The sequence below is a fragment of the Betta splendens genome, chromosome 2 (assembly GCF_900634795.4).
Source record: "Betta splendens chromosome 2, fBetSpl5.4, whole genome shotgun sequence".
Lineage (NCBI taxonomy): Eukaryota > Metazoa > Chordata > Actinopteri > Anabantiformes > Osphronemidae > Betta > Betta splendens.
In genome coordinates, this window is record NC_040882.2 from 25,928,649 (window position 1) to 25,947,112 (window position 18,464).

The window sequence follows — 18,464 nt, forward strand, 5'->3', positions numbered from 1 at the left end:
TTAAATTTTTTTTTTTTAAATTACTAAATCACTAAACATCATTAAAGGTTAACATCAAAAGTCTCTTCATAAAAGGCAGCAATGTTGTGAGATCATATATTTTTTGTACTTTAGCATAAATGTATTCTTTCCACCATTTAGTTTTAGTGGAAACCAATTGCCAAAATTGGTTTTATTTCTAGCCCAAAAACAGACTTGGTCTTTTTGTGAAAGCCAAATCATCTTCCTGTTGGACTTTTAACTGACAGTGTGTCTTATTTTCCTTTTAGGCTGGTTTTACTAAAGGAGTGATTGTTAAAAACATCAGGTTTCAGCTCTAAATGTTTCCAAACAAATTTGCAGTCTGGACCAAACTTTCCACTACAGCATGCAGTCAGTGCAAATAGCTACACAAACTACAGTCTGGTTTTGTTTAATGTTAGTATACAATTTACAAACAAGAAAAACATTTTACACATTTATTCATCAGATTACATTGCAGTCTTTTGAATGAAAGCATGACGGATTCAGGTAAATTTACAGCTATGTACAAATATTAGCTTGTGGTTTCTACATGAACACAGTTAATGCTTCATGTCATCAATTGGAGAGAATGTAATCAGGCTCGGCAGGCTGTAAACCTGTTTCTCTGGGGGCGAGTATGTCCCAAGGGCATCTAGGTCCAGTGAGAAGACCTTGTCCAAGGCTTCCACTGGAGTTACAGGCTCCTTTGGCCATTGCTTGCTCAGACCAGAAACCGACTGAGCTGACAAAAGGCATTCAGGCGTCTTGTTCCGGTCTTCTATTGAAAATCCATCTAGAAAATCTATCTGACCAATATGAGGAGTGATTAAGGGCGACCGCTTTGCTCCAGTCTTTAGTGACGGCACGACAAACTCCACTTCACTCTTCGAGTCCTCGGCTTCATCGTCGTCGGAGCTCAGTAGACTGTCGCAGCTTGGCAATTCAGGGAGAGTTTCGTGTTCAAGACTGAAGTAGACCTCACTGCTGCCTGTGCCGATCGAGCTGTCTGGAACCTCGCTGTTGAAATTGTCCCACGACAGAGTGGATTTGAGTAAATCCTCCTTGTGGCAGACAGGAGTGTCGCTGAAGGGAACATTCTGGAAGGAGGGATCGGGGCTCAGCAGCAGATCACGCGGCTCCTCGAGGGGTGAGAGACGCCCAGTTATACTGTCGTCGTACTTTAATGACTGACGAATTTTCTCTGCTTGATCTTCTTTAATTGCCTTCCTCCAGGAGCTTTTTACATCCATAACTTGAATGAGAAAACACAGCAAGTAATTTAACTCAGACTTCCTAAAACGAACACCAGTTTATCTTAGAAGTTAAATGATTATGTATGACTTACTCAGGCTCTCCGGGGTACGTGGCAGCTGCTTTCTGGTAGAGAAGGGGTCTCCTTGAAGCGTGCTGAGCAGGCCTTCCAAGTCCGCGTCTTTGAGCCTGCCTTCTACAGGACTGGTTGTAGTTACAGCAGCTGCGAACTAAAACAGGCGCTTTTCAGTCATGACAAAAATTTTAGCCACTAAGTTTTCCAAGCTTCACTAATGCAGCAGGTCTATACCTGATCAGCAAGGTTGTCGCACTCCATGTTTAATATCTGCGTCTTGGTTTTCACAGACACAGAATGAATGGGAGTCGTCTTCCTCACACTGGCCTACATACAAACATGTTAAATACACATTCATGCAAGTTCAAAGGGGAGGTAAATTCAGTAGATAAAAAAAAAGTTTATTCCGAGACTAACCTGAGGTGGCGGGGCAGGCTGAGTCCTCGGAGGGGAAGGTGGTGTGTCAAAAAGCCAGTCAAGAGAAGTATTTGCTTGTGATGCTGGCCGAGTTGTGACAAGTGAATTTTCAGCTCTTTCAACCGTTGCAGGCAAAGAGCTGTTTCAGGAGAAAACAGGACTTTAGTACATTTCCTCATTAGTAAATATCAATAGAGCTGCTAAAATGCTGCCCTGGTTCTAATGGAATCAGTCACGTTGCCCTGCACTTGTTTTAAAGTTGGTAGCTGTGGTGAGTGTAGTGTCATATACAAAGTCAGTCTACACTCCATGTTTTCTTTTGTCATGATAACGCAGCTTAGAACAACCCACTCAAAACATTAGCTGGGCCCTACTCAGCTCAGTGAATGAATACAGGTCTACAGAAATTAAGTGTCTGCTCCGTATCTGTCCGTGGCGATTTCCCTCAATTCGCCGCGGTCATCAGAGAGCATGGATGCTATAGGGAGGACTTGTGACGGACAGGGCACTGCTTAGGACTGTCCAGGTATCTGCCTCCCAACAAATTACAACGCCAAAATACCTAAATTAACAGCTGAAGTACCAGTATTTTTCTACAGCAGTTGAATTACCTCTTCAGTTTAGAAAAACTAGGACTGCCTCCTTCCTGTGATTTATTAACCACTGGTTTTCCATCTAGGAAAAAAAAAAGTCAATTTGACACAATATACCATTCCCCATCTTAATGCAAAACCCAAATAATCTATTTTTTTCTTACCAGGAAGCTTAGCTGGGTACTGAGAAAATACACTACTTTTGTAAGTAGTTTCAGCAGCTGGTTCGAATGAGAGTGGAGCCATTGGTGACAAGAAGCCAAGAACCTTTAAAAGGGAGAGAAGTAAAACTAAAGTTACTAGTGTTACTACAGAGGGAAAAAAAGCTTTAGTAGTATTAATCTGTTCTGAAAGCATGACAATTTGAGTTGTAGGTACTCACAGAATCTTCATTGAGAAAAGAGACTAGGGGTGTGTCTTTCAGAGCATCCATCCACTTCCTGTCCCAATCAGCCTCCAACTCCCTCATAGCTGTCTTAATCGCAGGCATTTCTTCCCTGGATATCTTCTGTCTGGGGGGTTAAAATTAAAACCATCAATATCTAGACATTCAAGATTCAGTCTGAAATATAGTTTATGTTCCATTTGCAAAGGCAATTTTTATCAGTCGACTGGAGAATGTACCTCATGAGGTGGAGGTCCGGTAGCACACGGGCCATCTGCTGACGCTTCTCTTGCAGGTGTTGTGGACTGAGCTGGCGTTTGGGAACCTGAGAGACTTTACAGCGCTCTTCTCTCAGGAGCTGCAGTGCAAGGTTCGTCAGCTCCAACACAGACAGTAGGTTGAGCTGGCCAGCCTCATACACGTTCCCTGAACTCAACTGGGAAACATGGATTAAAAAACATCTGTTACTTACATGTGGTATAGTACAGTCAAGAATTAATCTTTAAGCTAACATTTGAGCTGAAAACGCCTCTAGTACCACAATAATTGCACCCATAACTGACAAAGAAACTTCAACCAAACAGCTGATGTTTAGCATCACCTGGTGTGGGAGCTGTTCAATTCTCTGCAGCAGACGCTGGGGAATTTTCAGGCCACAGTCTGTCCCATCCAGGACAAACTGGTCTACATCCCCTTTCAAGACACTTTCCACTGCATTCTGGTTTTCTTTAGTGGTCGACAACATTTCATCGATGGCTGACCACAATGAGCGCACCTTAGAAGATCACCATGTTTTTAAAACTCCTCAAACAATTAAGGGCTAATATAACGCTTTATGTAATACTACCAGGTACCAATTTAGTCTTCTCTGGTAGAGATGTACCAGCTGATACAAAATCGCTGCTGTGTCGCCTGAAGAGAAAGGCAGATTAGTGATCAAAGTAGTAGATGAGTGAGCAAAGAGAAAGAAAATATATAGTTATACGTACTTGAGAAGCTCATCATAATTAGCAATCTCTGCTCTTATATCCCTCACTGACTTCACCAGCAGCCTGTAAAAGAGAACAAAGAAAAGTTGGCTTAGACAGAGATAAACCAACACACTAGACATACAAACCTTGCCCGTCTCCAGCAAAATGTAATGTTTGCTGAATCCAATTATACTGATTGCAAACACCTTCCAGCAGCCACCAACTGCCCTGGGAACCAATAGATTGCTAATTGAAACGCTAAAAACAGGTGGGGTTTGAAAACAGCCAATCAAGGAAAAGTGAAGAAAAAAAAAATCTGCACAGCAATTAAAACAAATCAGTGACGTAATAGTAGTAAGTAATAGTGAAGATCAATAAGTGTTTTGTAGCTCCAGTGTAAAAACTTTAAATTCGACTTTTTTGTTTACTGTGGAATGTTTCCACCCATAGCCCACTTCAGTTGTTTGTTCTGTCCAGCTGCCCATCACACACTTACTGGGCTCGTCTCTGGTACTCGTGGAGAAATCGATCTTGCGCCACTGCAGCTTTCACAAACCTGGCACCGACCAGGTCGAGCCTCTTCACTGCCACGTCCAGGGAGGACGCAGGCGACGCCGCGGCTCCAGGCACCCAGCTGCCATCTGTCAGTGACAACATGCAACAGTAACTCACAATCCTACACACTCCTAGGGACATTCAAATTGATCATTCACCATCAGTCCCAACCTGTTGTGAATGTTTTCATTTCCTGCAGCATCACATGTTTGGCCAAATTCAGCATCAAGCTGACAAACTTGGGGCCTCCAGGGGAGAGGAATATGGACGCCGCCACTTTAGGTGCCGCGTTTGCAGTTTCATCCTAAACACAGTTAAAAAGAAATAAATTCATACAGTTTCAGAACTTTCTGATTACAGTTAACCAGGGGAACACTTGCACGGCTCCTTTTACCCATTCGTTTGAACATGGCTGGAGCCTAAAACAGGCCGTCGGTGCTGGAACAGGGGCAGGTTCTTACCATTATCTCTCGCAGCCAAGCGCAGGCGAGCTTGCGGAACTCAGCATCTGCCTTGTGGTTTAAAACTGGCCAGCAGCCTCTGATGAACAGATGTGGAGACGGACAAACAGACAGAACAGCGATTAGACGAGTTCAGGACGGAACAGCAGTAGTGATCGTGTGTCTTTACCTGAAGGCTTCGTGAAGTCGCGTTGGGTTGAGCTTCTCCAACAGAAAGTGCGTCACTATGTAGAAAGCGTCTTTATTTGGTTTGTCAAACATGTTCCTGTTGGCGACAGACATTTAGGTAACGTTACGAGGTTAAACGGGGATGAGGATGACTAGTTAAAACGGATGCGGTCTCCATTCAATCACTACTCACGGCCCCAGATTGATGTGCTTAACATTCACGTTAGTTTTCCTCGCGGCGTCCTCTGGTTGAAATCCCATCCCGAGAAGACAAAACCACAGATACTTCCCATTGGTTTTCTGCAACAACGCCGGGTTCGCCATTATCCCGAGACGTGTCCGCCCAGTCCGACGGATATTCCGCAGCTACACCGTTAGCTTTAGCCTGGACGCTAATTAGCCACAAAGTGTCCTGTGAGCTAACTTAGCTCCCGAAGTTGTCTCGAGTTTGTCGCCATATATTTAACAGCTATGAAACTAACAATTCCATGTGTTATAGTAAACACTTTCAGCTAGAGTCACACAAGAGTTTGTTGGGATATATTTCAGCGGATTTATAGGAACCTGTAAAAGCCACAACACAAAACAACCCGCCAATTTCTTTTACAATAATGACCCGGAACTTATTAGCAACTATTTCCGGTGAACAAACGTAACGCTACATGATTATGTACTTTCGTTATTTACTAATCATGTTGCGTTACGTTTAATAGACAACATCTGTATTAAGTCATCCTCATTCTGATCTATCGTATTTTTAAATCATTTAACATCTGTCATAGGAGCCTAATTTAATGTTGCTCCATCTGAACAAAGTATAATACACATAAATCAATTGAAAGCTTTTTAGTCTCCTAAGAAACAATTATTTGTGGAGGCAATAATTATACACAAACCTCTACTGATGAACAACTGCAAGTATTGCATACACAGAATACAAAGCCCGCTATAAGTAAAAGTACACATATGAAGTACATATGTATACATAAAGTAATTCAGTGATACTCATCTACTGTAATGTTAATATTTCAGACACAAATCGATACATTATCTAGTCATGGTTCGCTGGTAAATGACATGCATTAACAAAAACAGGCAAACATTTGTAGATCTAATTTTTATTTTTTTTATTTCAGAACATACAAGTAAAGATTCCATCACAATGAGCAGAACAGAGCAATAGTATGAAACAAGTGCTCGTTTTCTAGTTTTCCACATCATTGTAGTTCTTTTAAAACCAGCTGGCAACACTCGCCCACCTTCGATGGATCGGACATCGATGAGTACCTGGAAATCTGAGAGCTGACTCCCAGGGAGCGGGCCAGGTCCTGGGCTGTCTGGTCTGAGGCCACGGTAGTTCCCAAAGCCACCAGCAGCCTGAACACAGCCTCCTTGTCTTGTACTGTCTCCAGAGCTCTGCTGGCCACAGAGAGGCACTGGGCCTTGCCTTCCAGGTCAGGCTGGCTGTGCAGGCATCCAGCATAGTTAAGCACCAGAGTGGCCAGGGCGATGTGGATGTTCTTATTGCAGACAGCAGTTAGGTCCGCGGCACGAGATAGCACCATTTCACGCTGGGCCATTAGGAGAGCTCTGCCGTGCCTGCCACTGAAGCAGTTACATAGAGTCCGCAGTGCCAGCATCTGGTTGGCAGGACGGCCCTCAGGCCTCATCAGGTTCAACAGGTGATTGCACAGCTGAATGCCTTCTGCTTCTCCACAGAGAGTCTGGTTAACGTGTGGGTGTCGCACTGCCAGCCTCAATATGTCCAGGACAGGAAACACAATATCTGAAGGCAAAGCAAGCTTTTTTAGTCAATAGCCAGGTAAATCAAAAATGATAATTTAGAAAGGTATGTTAAAGTATTATACCTTCTGGCCAGTGAGCAGCCTTCCAGAGCAGGTTGATTTCCGGGATGGTGGGCGGTGGCCCATCGGTGTCTGGTCCACAGACGGAACCCAGCAGCCTCTCAAGGCTTTCCAGAACCTCCTCAGACAGCCTTTGCTCCTGTGGTGCACCACCATTCAGCTCCTTCAACTTGGCTGAGTAAAAAACAAACAAACAGATCACTAACTTTCCACAATTAATGGCAAACTTTATAAACCATGAAAAAGGTGTTTTAGTCAGTTACCCTCATGACAAGAGTTTAATTATGCTTTAGTTTGCCTTTGCCAGAAAAACCAGGAGTTAAAGCTAAGCAACATAAAATCGTACATTAGTGAGAATAGATAAAATGGTCTTAATTATATTTTATTATTGATGTCAACATCCTCCTGCTCTGAGTGTAACTGAAAAGCATTGTTTAATAAAGTCATCAAACCCATAAATAAGATCCTCACCAAAGATCTGTGAGGCATTGGCTTGCTCAAATGTCACACCATCGGTTTTGGGAAAGTAAATATTGGTTGTCATCTCTCTGAGCGCTGCTGAAGAGTAGGCCCCTCCACCTGCCAAACAGAAAAAAGAACCAACTAAAGTGAGGAAAAAAGTACAATTGTGATATTACACCTTAATTTTAAAGATCTGGTCACTTTGACTCCATAATTCCAGTTGTTGATAAAGGGTCAGTGCGTCCTAAGGAGGCGACTCACCTGTGAAGGGGTCTGCCACACCTGCTGGAGTAGTTATATTTGGACCAGAACCTGGGATGTAGCGACCAGAGCCTTTGGAGAAGGACAACCAATTTGGTAAATGACTGGATTCGCTGGTAATGTTAATATGAATAAATTAATAAATGTACCAAAAATGTACTGTACCTGTGAACGGATCAGCTCCAGAGCCTGGCCCATTATCAGAGGCGCCAGGGATATAACGTGCTCCTCCTGTTAGACAAACAAACAAAACACCCTCAGCATAATGTTGCCCAATTTGACTCAATTTGAAATAAAGCCTATCCTAACCTTACCAGTAAAGGGGTCAACACCAGAAGACTGGGCTGGTCCCACAACATGACCTTTGGTGTTCTCTATGATAAAATTGGCAACCTGGTCAAGGAACATGGGGCTGAGGTCATTCTTCTGTAAGAAGTTATGAGCCGTCAGCCAGGGGTCTTCTGACACATTGTAAGGCAGCTTCATAGACGGCCCTCCCTCATTCACGTCAATGGTGAAGACGTAGTCGTATTCCTGTAGGGAAAACAGGAAATTATTGACAGGTTCCATACACGTGAGTGCTGTTACCCTGTGAGCTATCTGCTTATGGCCTTTACCTTTCCCTCATACATCACACTTTTGGAGGTCTGTTGGTTTGAGCCTCCAACCACATCCCCAATTTTTACCCAGCGACCATCACTGACACTCCACTGATATGCCTCCACCTTCTGGTCATCTTTAATCAGCCGCGTCTGCCCATCACGATTACCTAGACCAAGCAAGCAAACAAGATTATTAGATGCATAATGAGCACCGCCTCTCCCTTATTATAAAGCGAAAAATCAGATTCATACATTTTATATGGGACAAAATCTAGGTCTGTTTTATTACCAGGCTCATTAAGGTGTTCCCTTCCAGGAAGATCCTCCATTTTGATGTCTCCAAGGTCACCTGTCTTGGGATCAATGGTTGCTTTGGAAAGCTCGTCCTCAAAAGCCTGCAAGTCCTCCGCGCTGGCCATGCGGTCCTCATTTTCCGTAAACACACGAATAATACCATCACTGCAGGTGTAAGAGAAACACAACAAATATTTATAGCATGACAAGGCCATGAGAGAAAAGATATTGGCTGGCCACGGGAATGAGGTCCATTACCTGGCTCCAACAGCTATATCTCCATTAGGTAGAATGCAGCAGCACCAGACAGACTGGGCAGGCAAGCGGATGGTCTGAGCGCATTCTCCCTTCCTCCATATCCTCAATGTTCTGTCTTCTCCAGTGCTGACAAAATCTGACGAGAAAAAGTCTCCACAGTCAGAATCAACAGTAATGAATTGTCAGGCACACACTTCGTCTTGGCCATTTTAGATTAACCAACCTTGGCCATTGGGGAAGACAGCCAAGCTGTAGATGTAGTTGGTGTGACTGTAATAGACCTGTGAACATTCGCCTGTCACCTGCCACCTTCTGATACTGGTGTCATTGCTGCAAGAGAAGAACTCAGTGCTGCTGATCACTGCCAGCCCCCGTACACAGTCCTCATGACCTGAAAGCAGAGGCAGGAAAAAAATTACCTATTAAAACATTGCCTCAGACTCTGAACTTTGAGAGATTGTGAGATTGTAATGTCTGACTAATTAATGTTAATTAACAATTAATGTGACTTTTACTGACTTCAACTATCTGAACAAACTCACCTGTAAATGTCCTCTCGCACCGGCCAGCTTTCCAGAGCTTTATAGTTTTATCTGCTGACCCAGACAGCATAAGACCTTGTTCAGGTAATATAACCACTGCCCATACTGCTGCAGAGTGGCCCTAAAGCAAAAAAGACAGGGTCAGGCTCCTTAACCAGTGAGTAAGATGTAACGTAACAGTAGCATCAGCGTACCTGCAGGGTCATCATACACTTCTCATTGAGCCAAACTTTGGCAGTAGTGTCCCAGGAGCCGCTCAAAAGTGTCCCAAACTTCCCAGATGACAGAGTGCAAACTGTGGAAATCAAGACACACAAGCTTGAGTTGTTTCAAAGCAAACAACACACTTACTGTCTTAATGTCTGTACATAGCAGACAACTCACCTGTATTTTTGTGACCCTTCAGAGTGATCAGAGGCTGTGGTCGGTCCATGGTGAACACACAAATGTTGTTATCATTTCCACCTGTTGCAATGAGCCCCCGGGGATATGTTTCACTGGGTGCAATGATGCAGACACACGATACAAAATTGGAGTGGCCAGACATGCAGTGCATTTCTGTGAAGCCTCTGTCTGGGCTGTCATGAGGCACAGAAAGAACAAAAACTTGTTAAGGATGAACACATTTAGCTGTGTGACACGTGTATGAGACTGGTTTCCTGCCTCAGTAGGTGACGTGACAAATAAGAGCCTCAGAGTTACTCATACTTAATCTAGGAAATCTGCTCGAACATCGAAAGTTAAGTACAGCTGAACGAATGACAAAGCTAATTTGAGTCAACGTTAGCAACAAGCTAACTTCTGGACTAGCTTAGCTCCCAGAATTAGCACATATTAAGTCTTAATAAACAAGTCCAGGTAGCACCGTTACTCGGCTCTGTTTATTTCATTTCACGCAAAAGAGTGACTCTCAATGAAAAGCGTCCCAGTTCACCATTACAAGTAATTAGTTATTAGCAGGCTAATGTTAGCCACCTTGAGTTTGGTACCCAGACTCTTCCGGTTCGGTCCCTGGACACAGACACGAACGCTCCCTCTGGGAAAGCAGCAGCAGTGAGGCCCCTTACATCCATTTCATGGCCGGGGATGGAGCACCTGAGTTTGTATGAATTAGAAGACGCCATGGGGCCCGAAATCACAATGACTGTATTACAATGGTGCTAAGCAGCGCTGCTGTCAACAAACACCGGCCGCTAATGCTAGCGGAAGCCCGAATTACGTCATTTCCGTCATTTTATATGACGGCTTATGTATTTTAAATTAATTTAACTAAAATGGGGACACAGGATCCTGATTCTTAACATTAACATGTTATTTTAAGTTCAAAATACTTTTACTAAATCAAAGACGTTAAAAACGGTTTAGCCACATTTTACCAGTAGGCGGCAGCAGAGTCTTTTCTCTGTTGCTGGTGGTGCACTGCGCTCCAACCGTCCACCGCCCACCAGCCCACAACAGCGGCATCAAGCTACTCAAAACAACGACATTTAAACCGGAAACCTGAAGTAAAAATAAAAGCATAGTTCGAAAATTGTAATAGAAAACGTTTATACCCTCTTACGCCTATTTACTTATTTTAATATTTATTTCTTCCTTTATTTGTTATATATTTGTTATATATTTATGTTTTATAATTTGTATATTGTTTATATTTATCACGAAATAATAACTGTCTTTTACTTGTAACAGGCACTGTAGAGACAAAGCAGTTATTTTTATGTTTATTTTTATAATTCTGTTATTTTATCATCTCATATTTAGTTGTTATATAAATGTCGTTTCCAATATTAATCGTATTTTAGGACGTTACTAAAATTTAATTTAAAAGAAAATTTTTTTTTCAAGATTCAAGCGGAAACGCGGTATGTTATTGCAGGTAACTAGACACCGGACCTGTCCAGCCCACAGAGGCTCGGATGAGGAAGTAGCTACGTTGGTCCGTGTTCTGTATAAGACAGCCACAAAAGTAGGTACCTCTCAATTTCAGGAGCTGAATTAATTTCTAACTGAACACCTTTTATTGGATCGTTTGTCTGAATGTGAAAAAAGGTTAACCGGGCGGGTTCAGGAGGCACCTCAAGGCTGAGGAGCCAAACCCATATCATGAAAATGAATGATGGAGCAGGCGAGGCTCGTCAACAACAGGCGCCCGAGCAGCGACGTGGAGCAGGTTACACTGTGTGAGCGTCGAAATGACGCTAAGGGTCCGTTCTGTGCTGAAACATGCTTCATAGCGTCGTTAGGCCCGTGAGGGGTCATCATATGCTCAGTTATATCTACTCTACGTGCTCTAATGGTGTATATGTGACATTAGCACATGGGTTTAAGAGCAACACACAGCTTTAACCTGTGACACATGTCAGATAAGTTGTAGTATCTAATGATGGTCATAGGTTAATGAAGCTGTGGTAACAGCTACTATTAAATGTCAAGGTTATTACACGGGAGTGAGCGCTGGCGTTAGTCAACACTTCCTGTCTTTTATCTACCTGCCTGTTTGTCCTTGGCCTCCCAGCAGCCATGAAGCTTCGCCTGCACTTCGTGGTGGACCCCATGGGCTGGCTGTGCATCAGCCTGGTGTTTGGGATCTGGCTCTACAACTCCTTCTTCGTCCCTAAGCTGGTCCTGCTTCCCCACTACGACGAGGGCCACATCCCGTGGGCCATCGTCGTCTGTGAGTGTGCATCATGTGTAGCCTGGCTCATTTTAACACGTGGCACAGCTGCTGAACTCAAACACTGTGTTTGCTCCTTCAGGTTACTATATCGCATCCGCGCTCTGCTTAGCAGCTCTGTTCAGAGCCTCCACGGCAGATCCGGGCCGTCTTCCTGTGGACCCCCACATACCTCACTCAGGTAAGAACACACAAAGCTTCTCCTCAATATCCACATTTTACTTTCCCTTTAAATAAAATGTTCTTATTCTCCAACCCACTTGAATGTGTGTGTCGCAGAACGTGAGCACTGGGAGTTGTGCAATAAGTGCAACCTGATGAGGCCTAAACGATCCCACCACTGCAGCCGCTGCGGTCACTGTGTTCGCAGGATGGACCACCACTGTCCTTGGTAGAGACACTCAAACGCCTCGCTTCACTCCGTACCACTCAACTGGGCCGGAAAATTCAACATAAATCACAGATTTACAACATTTAAGAATCAAAATGCCACGACGGGACTAAACCCAGCAGATGCAGTCTTGTGTTTCGCAGAGGCATTTTCTGGAGCCATTAAGCACCAGTACTGTTTGTTCTTAGATCATTTGCCAAATTCACCTCATTTCTTTCATGCAGGATCAATAACTGTGTGGGAGAAGACAACCACTGGCTCTTCCTGCAGCTCTGTTTCTACGCTCAGGTTCTCAGCTTGTTCACTCTGGTGTTGGACTTTTGCCAGTACTATTACTTCCAGCCACTCACAAGACTAGACCAGGTACGTTCTCCACAGTCGGCAGTGAAGACTGAAATCCTCTGAAGCCTATGTCACAGTTTGGCACCGCAGCAGCTTGGAAAGTCTGCTAAAACAGCAGCGTCGTCAGAAAGTTAATCTTTTACTATGAAGAAGTCCTTTGTGGAGGAGTTTTAACATTTTTAGATAAGAGCACGAGCGCCAGAGATTTACCCTTCTGTGTTTGTCCCCAGGAGAAGTTTACAACGCGCCATGAACTGGCTCTGCTGCGGATCTCGGCGCTCATGGGTGTGGTCATGCTCGGCGGCATGAGCAGCTTGTTTTACACCCAGATGACAGGCATCCTCTCTGTGAGTAGCACCAAATGACAGGCGAGCCCGTTTCTGCTCCAATTACGTTAATGTCGTTATGTGCAGCCAATACTTCCAAGTTACAGTAGAGGCTTCGCTTCAGTAAGAACAACATGACACTGTCTCGAGAAATAAAACAATCAATGGTAATAGTACAGAGATCAATAGAGACGAAATGAGAGATACTCTATGAGCTCGTGCATCCTGTCATCCTTTAATTTGATATTTTAGGAAACGCTTCTGTCAAGTTTTCGCTAACTTGAAATTATTTCACGCTGAACCAATTCAAGAATTTAATGAATATGTCTTTTTATTTATATTAGAGATTATATTACCTATGCTCCCTGATTATTAGAGAAACAGCAAATGCTTTTTATGTTAAGGGCCGAGCAAGGAGAGGAGAGCAAGAAAGAACCAAGGAAAACGCTGTCATCTGTGGTTTTTGGTGGAAATGCTAATCTACTTGACTTTTCCCCTGACAGGATACAACCACCATAGAGAAAATGGCTCACTTCTCTAATGAAACGTGAGTTCATCTGCTCTGAGAGTCTTTCGATTTACAGTGAGCGCGTAATCTATATCTATCTTATTTGAATCCATTTGTCTCCTCAGATATGGCTCAAAGAGAGCGTGGCAGTGGGCGCTCGCTGAAGTCTGTGGCACTCGCTGGAAGCTGCTGTGGCTCCTTCCGCTGCGAGGCAGGCAGCCGCTCCAAGCCGGCCACCACTTCCGAACCCCCGTGTAGGCGGGTATGGCTGCGGCACCTCCTGCCTGCACAGATGGCGGGGCTGCCATGAAGAAACGCCGCACACACACGTAAAGAATCCATCTGCTCGCCTCCACCGTCCTTTTTCTGCTGCGGGAGCTGCGCGGCAGTCTGGGTTTCTCGCTGGACGCTCCGTAGGGTTTCTCTGGGCTCTTTTACTAGAACCAGACTGACGGTGAACAGGGCAGAACTTTGAGTGACGGGGGAACGTTGCTCTTTCTACTCACTGTGACAGCTACTTATTGACTCGCTGCATCAGATGGACGCATGGCAAAAGGGACCCTCTCAGGTTACGTTAACAAGGAGCCTTTACTACTGACCTTTACTCCAATACAGGAAGACTCCAGTGTGTCGATGTGTGTAGAAAAGCGTTTTTATTTTGTACGTTTGTGCCTTGTTTCTTTAGTTGTCCTTGTTAAGTTGTCAGGCACGAGCAGCGAGTTTCCTGCTGAATAGGGAAGGAACGGGTGTTGACTGCATTCATCTTAAGGAATGCTCACTTGAATGAACGCATTGATGTTTTAATGAAGCTCCATCACAGAAGGTGGTTCCTTTGAACACGTAATACTTCACACCTGGGCATGAAGACGAGACAGTTAGCGCGTCACCTCACTATGCTACTGTACAAAACCAGGATTATTGATTCCACCTTTGTGTCTGTGCCCTAGTAAAGAAGCTAATGTCTGTGCGTTAGCGTATTAGCTTAGCTTAGCCTAAACAAAGATGCTAACCTCCTGTACATCCATGTTTCTTCTGGTTGTGTTGGAGTTACATATTTCTTCATCTTTAGAAATACTTGAAGCCCAAATTGTAAATTTACCTTTTAGAATGATGTAACAATCCCTGAAATTTTAATTATAAAACAATCAACTTTGTTACAAAGCAACGCCGGCGGCTGTCTTTATGCTAAGCTATGCTAACTGCCCACTGGTACATTAACTGACATTTATTTTTTTGTTTACGACAAAAACGTACGCTTCAACTGTGTCTTAAATGTGTCATGACAGGCGATTTTACACGTGTGTAGTTTTTTATCAGTAACAAAGCTGGAAGTCATCTGGCATTTTATTTCTAGAGGGTTTTCTGTAACTGTGGTACTGTTTGTGTTGAGTGGTTGTCGGTCTATAATACTCGGTACTCTCTAAGCTAAACCTGTATGTAGACAAAGCTTGCTGTGTGGGACATATTACATTATCCAAGTAGTTTTAAAGTGCCTGTACATCGTCATGGTCACGTTGGTCTCAGTACAAACCAAAGACCTGGGAAACAGTAAAGGCAATAGTCAGCGAGCGATCGGTTAATGCATGTTTCACCAAATGTGCGGCGGTAGAAGTTCAATATAATGCACTGATTCTCCTCTTGGTTTATTTGCTGTGTATACAAAGTTTAACCCAGTTGTTGGAATTTGCATGAGTGTGTGTTGATAACTTTGCTCAGTGGTTTTTATAACTCCTTCAGGTTCTGTATGTTTGTGAGACTTATTTATATTTTGGTGGTGAGATTATGGGTTGTAGGTACTAAAGTATATGGGTTCATATAGTCTATTATTTATGAAGCAATAAGCATTGTGCGTCAGTAAAGCCATCGTATTGTTAGCTCATCACTCCGACAACCTCAGCCTGTAACTGTCGTGTGAAGCTTCACCAGCACGTCAGCTTGTGTTGTTAGCAAAAGAACAAAAGGCTCGATACACGTGGGTTTCTGAATCAGAAGTTGAGTCGACCCATTGTGCAAACAAGCCAGTGGCTGCGCTCGCTCTCGTCCGTCATCGGGTGTCACCCGGGCGCTTTGATTGAACCTGCGTTGTTCACTTCGGTGTTTAAAGTTTGACTTTGTTCCGTTCGGACCTCACACTGGAGAAGCTTAAGTTGTGTTTACAAATGGTACGTCATAAATATGTTATTTATTCCTGCTATAGAAATGATAATCTGTTAGAAAACTGAAATAATTATTCTGAAAAATATCATAAAGATTTTCAAATTCCAATAAATTAGATTATGAATAAATTTAAATGCTTAATTCATTTGTATGTCACTGGTTTTATGTTATGTACATTTTCTTTTTAACTATAAAACCTGGAATCTGAACAAACGTTATAACACCAGTTCACGTACGACAGAAATCAGAGCATATAATGTTCACCAGTCATATAGTCTTGGACACTGATGGAGCATCTAGACTGGACATATGTAAATATATCATCTCCCCCAAATATTATATTTATATAATATATATAAATGCACAATTATAGATTTTAGGATTAAATCACACTTCTTGGACTTTGTGCACTAAGTTTCCTCCCTTAGTCGCTGCATTATTTACCAGGTGAGTGTATAGAAGTATTTGCCAAACGTCAATCAAAAACAGTATATTCATTTATTATTTGTAATGTGTTACCATTTATTGGTGTGTTGGGGACTTTTTATTTCCTAAAGCATCTTGCAAAAGGTCTGTGAGCTTTTTGCTTTTCTCCTAAAACTACTTTCATTCAGATGGACTATAATCAAATGAGCAATATGTAACATCACCGCAGTGTTTTCTTATATTCAGCAGGTAAATAAAAAACATTTCCACTCAACGCTATTGTTTATTTCTCTAAGTAAAGAGTCTCAATAAGAGCTCAAGCGACAGTTCATATGGCTCCAACCAAATGGCCATTGTCCTGAAAAGTTCTTAAGTCTCAGTGAGGCATGTGTAATGTGTGCACGATCCGTGAACACAATCTGTGTGTGTTGTCTGAGGTGCTTATTGCTCCTATGACCCTTGAACCAACTGTGGCTCCAGACAAAAACCTCAGTTGTCTTTTGTTGGTTGATTATTTTTATCTCAATGCCCCAGTTTAGTGGATGTATTCTGGATATCATCACACAGAACACATCATGAATTACAGTGTATTCTTGATATTTAGTGTCTATGTGATCTAATTAAGGTAGTTATGTATGATAAAACAAAGCTTTAGGGTTTTACGTTTGCAGATTTAGCTACTGGATGTAAATGAGCACTTTTAGCAAATAGGCTGGAAAAAACCCAATTCTACAAATATTGGAAGTAAAATGCCAGTAGAACCTGGGATGTGACTCACTGTGTTGAGTCCAATCTAAAGGCTGGGCTACATCTGTCCGCTCGGCAGCAGCCTGGGTTAAACGTGCTCCTAATCTGTGGTAATGGTTGGTCAACTGGACTAATTAAATAAGTGACCACCTGCTAGCTTTACAGTCTGACATCTGGCTGAACAAAAGAAATAATTAGCCGCATGCTTTATAAACATAAACTGTGCTTGGAACAGTCATCTCTCAACATTTAAGACTGTTTACCTGTCTAGGGCTGGGGTTAGTGGCTTGGCGTGTTCCGCTGCCTTTTTGCCAAGCCTAGACAAGGATTAAGTCTGAGCAATGGACACCACATTTAGCATCGGATCACTAATTTTGGCTGGCATGGCCATTTCTTGGTTTCCGTCCATATGGGCCATTTCCTCAACCATTTGACGATGGGGGCTTCTCCAGCTCCTCGAGGACCGGCCTTGGTTTCAAGGCAGCGCTCGTTTGTGGCTGGTGCTTCTTCAGTTCTCTGTGTCCACACAAAGACACAAACCATGTTTAAGTTGTGTATTTCCTGATAAAATTGTTTTATTTTGTTCTAGTGTTGAAAACGTAATTAGCTGTGTCAGACCTCAGCGGGTTGCGTGTGGGCGGTGGCAGGTGTTTTGCTACTTTCCACCATTTTGCAGCTCTGCAGATGAACTTCCTGAACGTGGAGGTATTGATTGGCCTATTGATTTTCAAAGGAGCTCTCATTGTAGAAAGTAGAAATCCAATTAAAAGTTGAACTTGAAACTCTTAATCCAATCAAGACGATGAAATGTATCGATTTTATGCTCAAAATCAATATGATTCACGCAGCTCTCGTGCGAGAGCTTCAACAGTTTCCTTTCTCCGTGTCGTGTTCAGCATCAAGAGTAAAATACGCTGCTTGTTTGGCTGCTAAGCTAGTTTTTAGTCAATCACTCATTGATTGAGATCTGACACCCATCAAGGTTGAAAATATAATAATAATTATAACTGAAATAATTGTCACAGATTCAATTGTTCTTTTCTTTTTTTCTTTGCAATAGTTTATAACAAGCCTTATAATCATACTTATATAAGATTTAAGTAAACAAATGTGTAATTGTTAAATGTGCAGTAAAAGGTTGAGGAACTCAACAAGCTGGAATCAAACTATTTGGAAGCAGACTGTAAAAAATACCTTAATAATTATTATAATTAAGGTAATCCTAATTATCATGATATTATATACTGTGTGAAAAGGTTTCTGGTAAAAGAAATGTTTGAGCTTAGAATTTTGTCACTTGACACTTGATGAATGAGCTTTAATGTGCACGCTGAACCAGTTTGTGCTTTAAATGTTGAAGATAAAGTGTCCAACAGTCCAACGTATTTTCACTTCACTGGACAGATTTCCTGGTAATTCTGAGAAGTTGTCCTGGCGCTAAAGTGTTACATCCCTCAGAGTAATAGTCATTTACCTTATCTCTGCTGTGAGCTGACATTTACTCACCGTGATGACTGCTGAGTGCTTCATTGTTCTCTGTGTTTAAGAACCAATTAAACCGGCCAAGTCCTCATTAAGCTCCTAATTTGTGCTTTATTAAAGTCAGGTGCGCTCAGAAGGTCAAGCCCCAACACGCACTTATTAAAAGCACAATTAGTGCTTAGACAAACAGAAAGTACAGCGTTCATTTGCATCACATTTCAGGCTTTTTTCCAATCAAACCACTGTG

General features: G+C 42.7%; 3 protein-coding genes and 1 non-coding gene across 9 annotated transcripts; 1 reads left to right on the forward strand and 3 right to left on the reverse strand.

Moving 5' to 3' along the window:
- Positions 1-396: 396 nt before the first annotated feature.
- haus6 (HAUS augmin-like complex, subunit 6) lies at positions 397-5,509 on the reverse strand. The gene is made up of 16 exons (XM_029171311.3): positions 5,074-5,509; positions 4,882-4,977; positions 4,713-4,791; positions 4,423-4,555; positions 4,193-4,337; positions 3,715-3,777; positions 3,580-3,637; positions 3,327-3,500; positions 2,965-3,161; positions 2,723-2,852; positions 2,505-2,607; positions 2,359-2,422; positions 1,748-1,886; positions 1,565-1,657; positions 1,349-1,484; positions 397-1,255 (listed from the first exon to the last, which is right to left on the reverse strand). The coding sequence occupies exons 1-16, from the start codon at positions 5,202-5,204 to the stop codon at positions 564-566; spliced, it is 2,433 nt and encodes an 810-aa protein (XP_029027144.1). The 5' UTR covers positions 5,205-5,509; the 3' UTR covers positions 397-563.
- LOC114851591 (small Cajal body-specific RNA 8) lies at positions 2,157-2,287 on the reverse strand. Its single transcript, XR_003785206.1, has one exon. It is a non-coding gene; the product is annotated as a small Cajal body-specific RNA 8 (non-coding RNA).
- Positions 5,510-5,992: 483 nt separating the features above from the next.
- Positions 5,993-10,664, reverse strand: plaa (phospholipase A2-activating protein). Of its 3 annotated transcripts, XM_029171333.3 has the most exons (15): positions 10,541-10,664; positions 10,140-10,259; positions 9,549-9,742; positions 9,359-9,459; positions 9,165-9,285; positions 8,846-9,013; positions 8,623-8,758; positions 8,360-8,529; positions 8,086-8,237; positions 7,783-8,002; positions 7,634-7,699; positions 7,469-7,540; positions 7,217-7,324; positions 6,749-6,919; positions 5,993-6,666 (listed from the first exon to the last, which is right to left on the reverse strand). In XM_029171333.3, exons 2-15 carry the CDS (start codon positions 10,235-10,237, stop codon positions 6,098-6,100), a joined length of 2,346 nt encoding a protein of 781 aa, XP_029027166.1. In that variant the 5' UTR covers positions 10,238-10,259; positions 10,541-10,664; the 3' UTR covers positions 5,993-6,097. The 3 variants fall into 3 exon arrangements, with proteins under 3 accessions (XP_029027166.1, XP_040929099.1, XP_029027156.1); XM_041073165.2 differs by lacking the exon at positions 10,140-10,259 and having other exon boundaries at positions 10,541-10,564; XM_029171323.3 differs by lacking the exon at positions 10,541-10,664 and having other exon boundaries at positions 10,140-10,378.
- A 315-nt stretch (positions 10,665-10,979) lies between these two features.
- zdhhc21 (zinc finger DHHC-type palmitoyltransferase 21) lies at positions 10,980-15,785 on the forward strand. 4 transcript variants are annotated; one of them, XM_029172911.3, is made up of 8 exons: positions 10,980-11,130; positions 11,680-11,838; positions 11,921-12,019; positions 12,118-12,229; positions 12,454-12,592; positions 12,802-12,918; positions 13,401-13,444; positions 13,531-15,785. In XM_029172911.3, exons 2-8 carry the CDS (start codon positions 11,685-11,687, stop codon positions 13,661-13,663), a joined length of 798 nt encoding a protein of 265 aa, XP_029028744.1. In that variant the 5' UTR covers positions 10,980-11,130; positions 11,680-11,684; the 3' UTR covers positions 13,664-15,785. The 4 variants fall into 4 exon arrangements, with proteins under 4 accessions (XP_029028744.1, XP_029028752.1, XP_029028716.1 ...); XM_029172919.3 differs by having other exon boundaries at positions 11,006-11,130; positions 11,683-11,838; XM_029172883.3 differs by lacking the exon at positions 10,980-11,130 and adding an exon at positions 11,137-11,368.
- The last annotated feature ends 2,679 nt before the right edge of the window (positions 15,786-18,464 follow it).

Coding starts and splice junctions, on each gene's coding strand:
- haus6 (XM_029171311.3), bottom strand. CDS start 5,204: ATGGCGAACCCGGCGTTGTTGCAGAAAACCAATGGGAAGTATCTGTGG. Junction 3,501..3,579: donor TACCAGAGAAGACTAAATTG/GTACCTGGTAGT, acceptor TGATCTTCTAAG/GTGCGCTCATTGTGGTCAGC. Junction 1,256..1,348: donor ACGTACCCCGGAGAGCCTGA/GTAAGTCATACA, acceptor TTCTCATTCAAG/TTATGGATGTAAAAAGCTCC.
- plaa (XM_029171323.3), bottom strand. CDS start 10,288: ATGGCGTCTTCTAATTCATACAAACTCAGGTGCTCCATCCCCGGCCAT. Junction 8,003..8,085: donor GTGTGATGTATGAGGGAAAG/GTAAAGGCCATA, acceptor TTTTCCCTACAG/GAATACGACTACGTCTTCAC. Junction 6,920..7,216: donor CAATGCCTCACAGATCTTTG/GTGAGGATCTTA, acceptor TTTTTTACTCAG/CCAAGTTGAAGGAGCTGAAT.
- zdhhc21 (XM_029172883.3), top strand. CDS start 11,278: ATGATGGAGCAGGCGAGGCTCGTCAACAACAGGCGCCCGAGCAGCGAC. Junction 11,839..11,920: donor CCCGTGGGCCATCGTCGTCT/GTGAGTGTGCAT, acceptor TTGCTCCTTCAG/GTTACTATATCGCATCCGCG. Junction 12,919..13,400: donor AGATGACAGGCATCCTCTCT/GTGAGTAGCACC, acceptor TTCCCCTGACAG/GATACAACCACCATAGAGAA.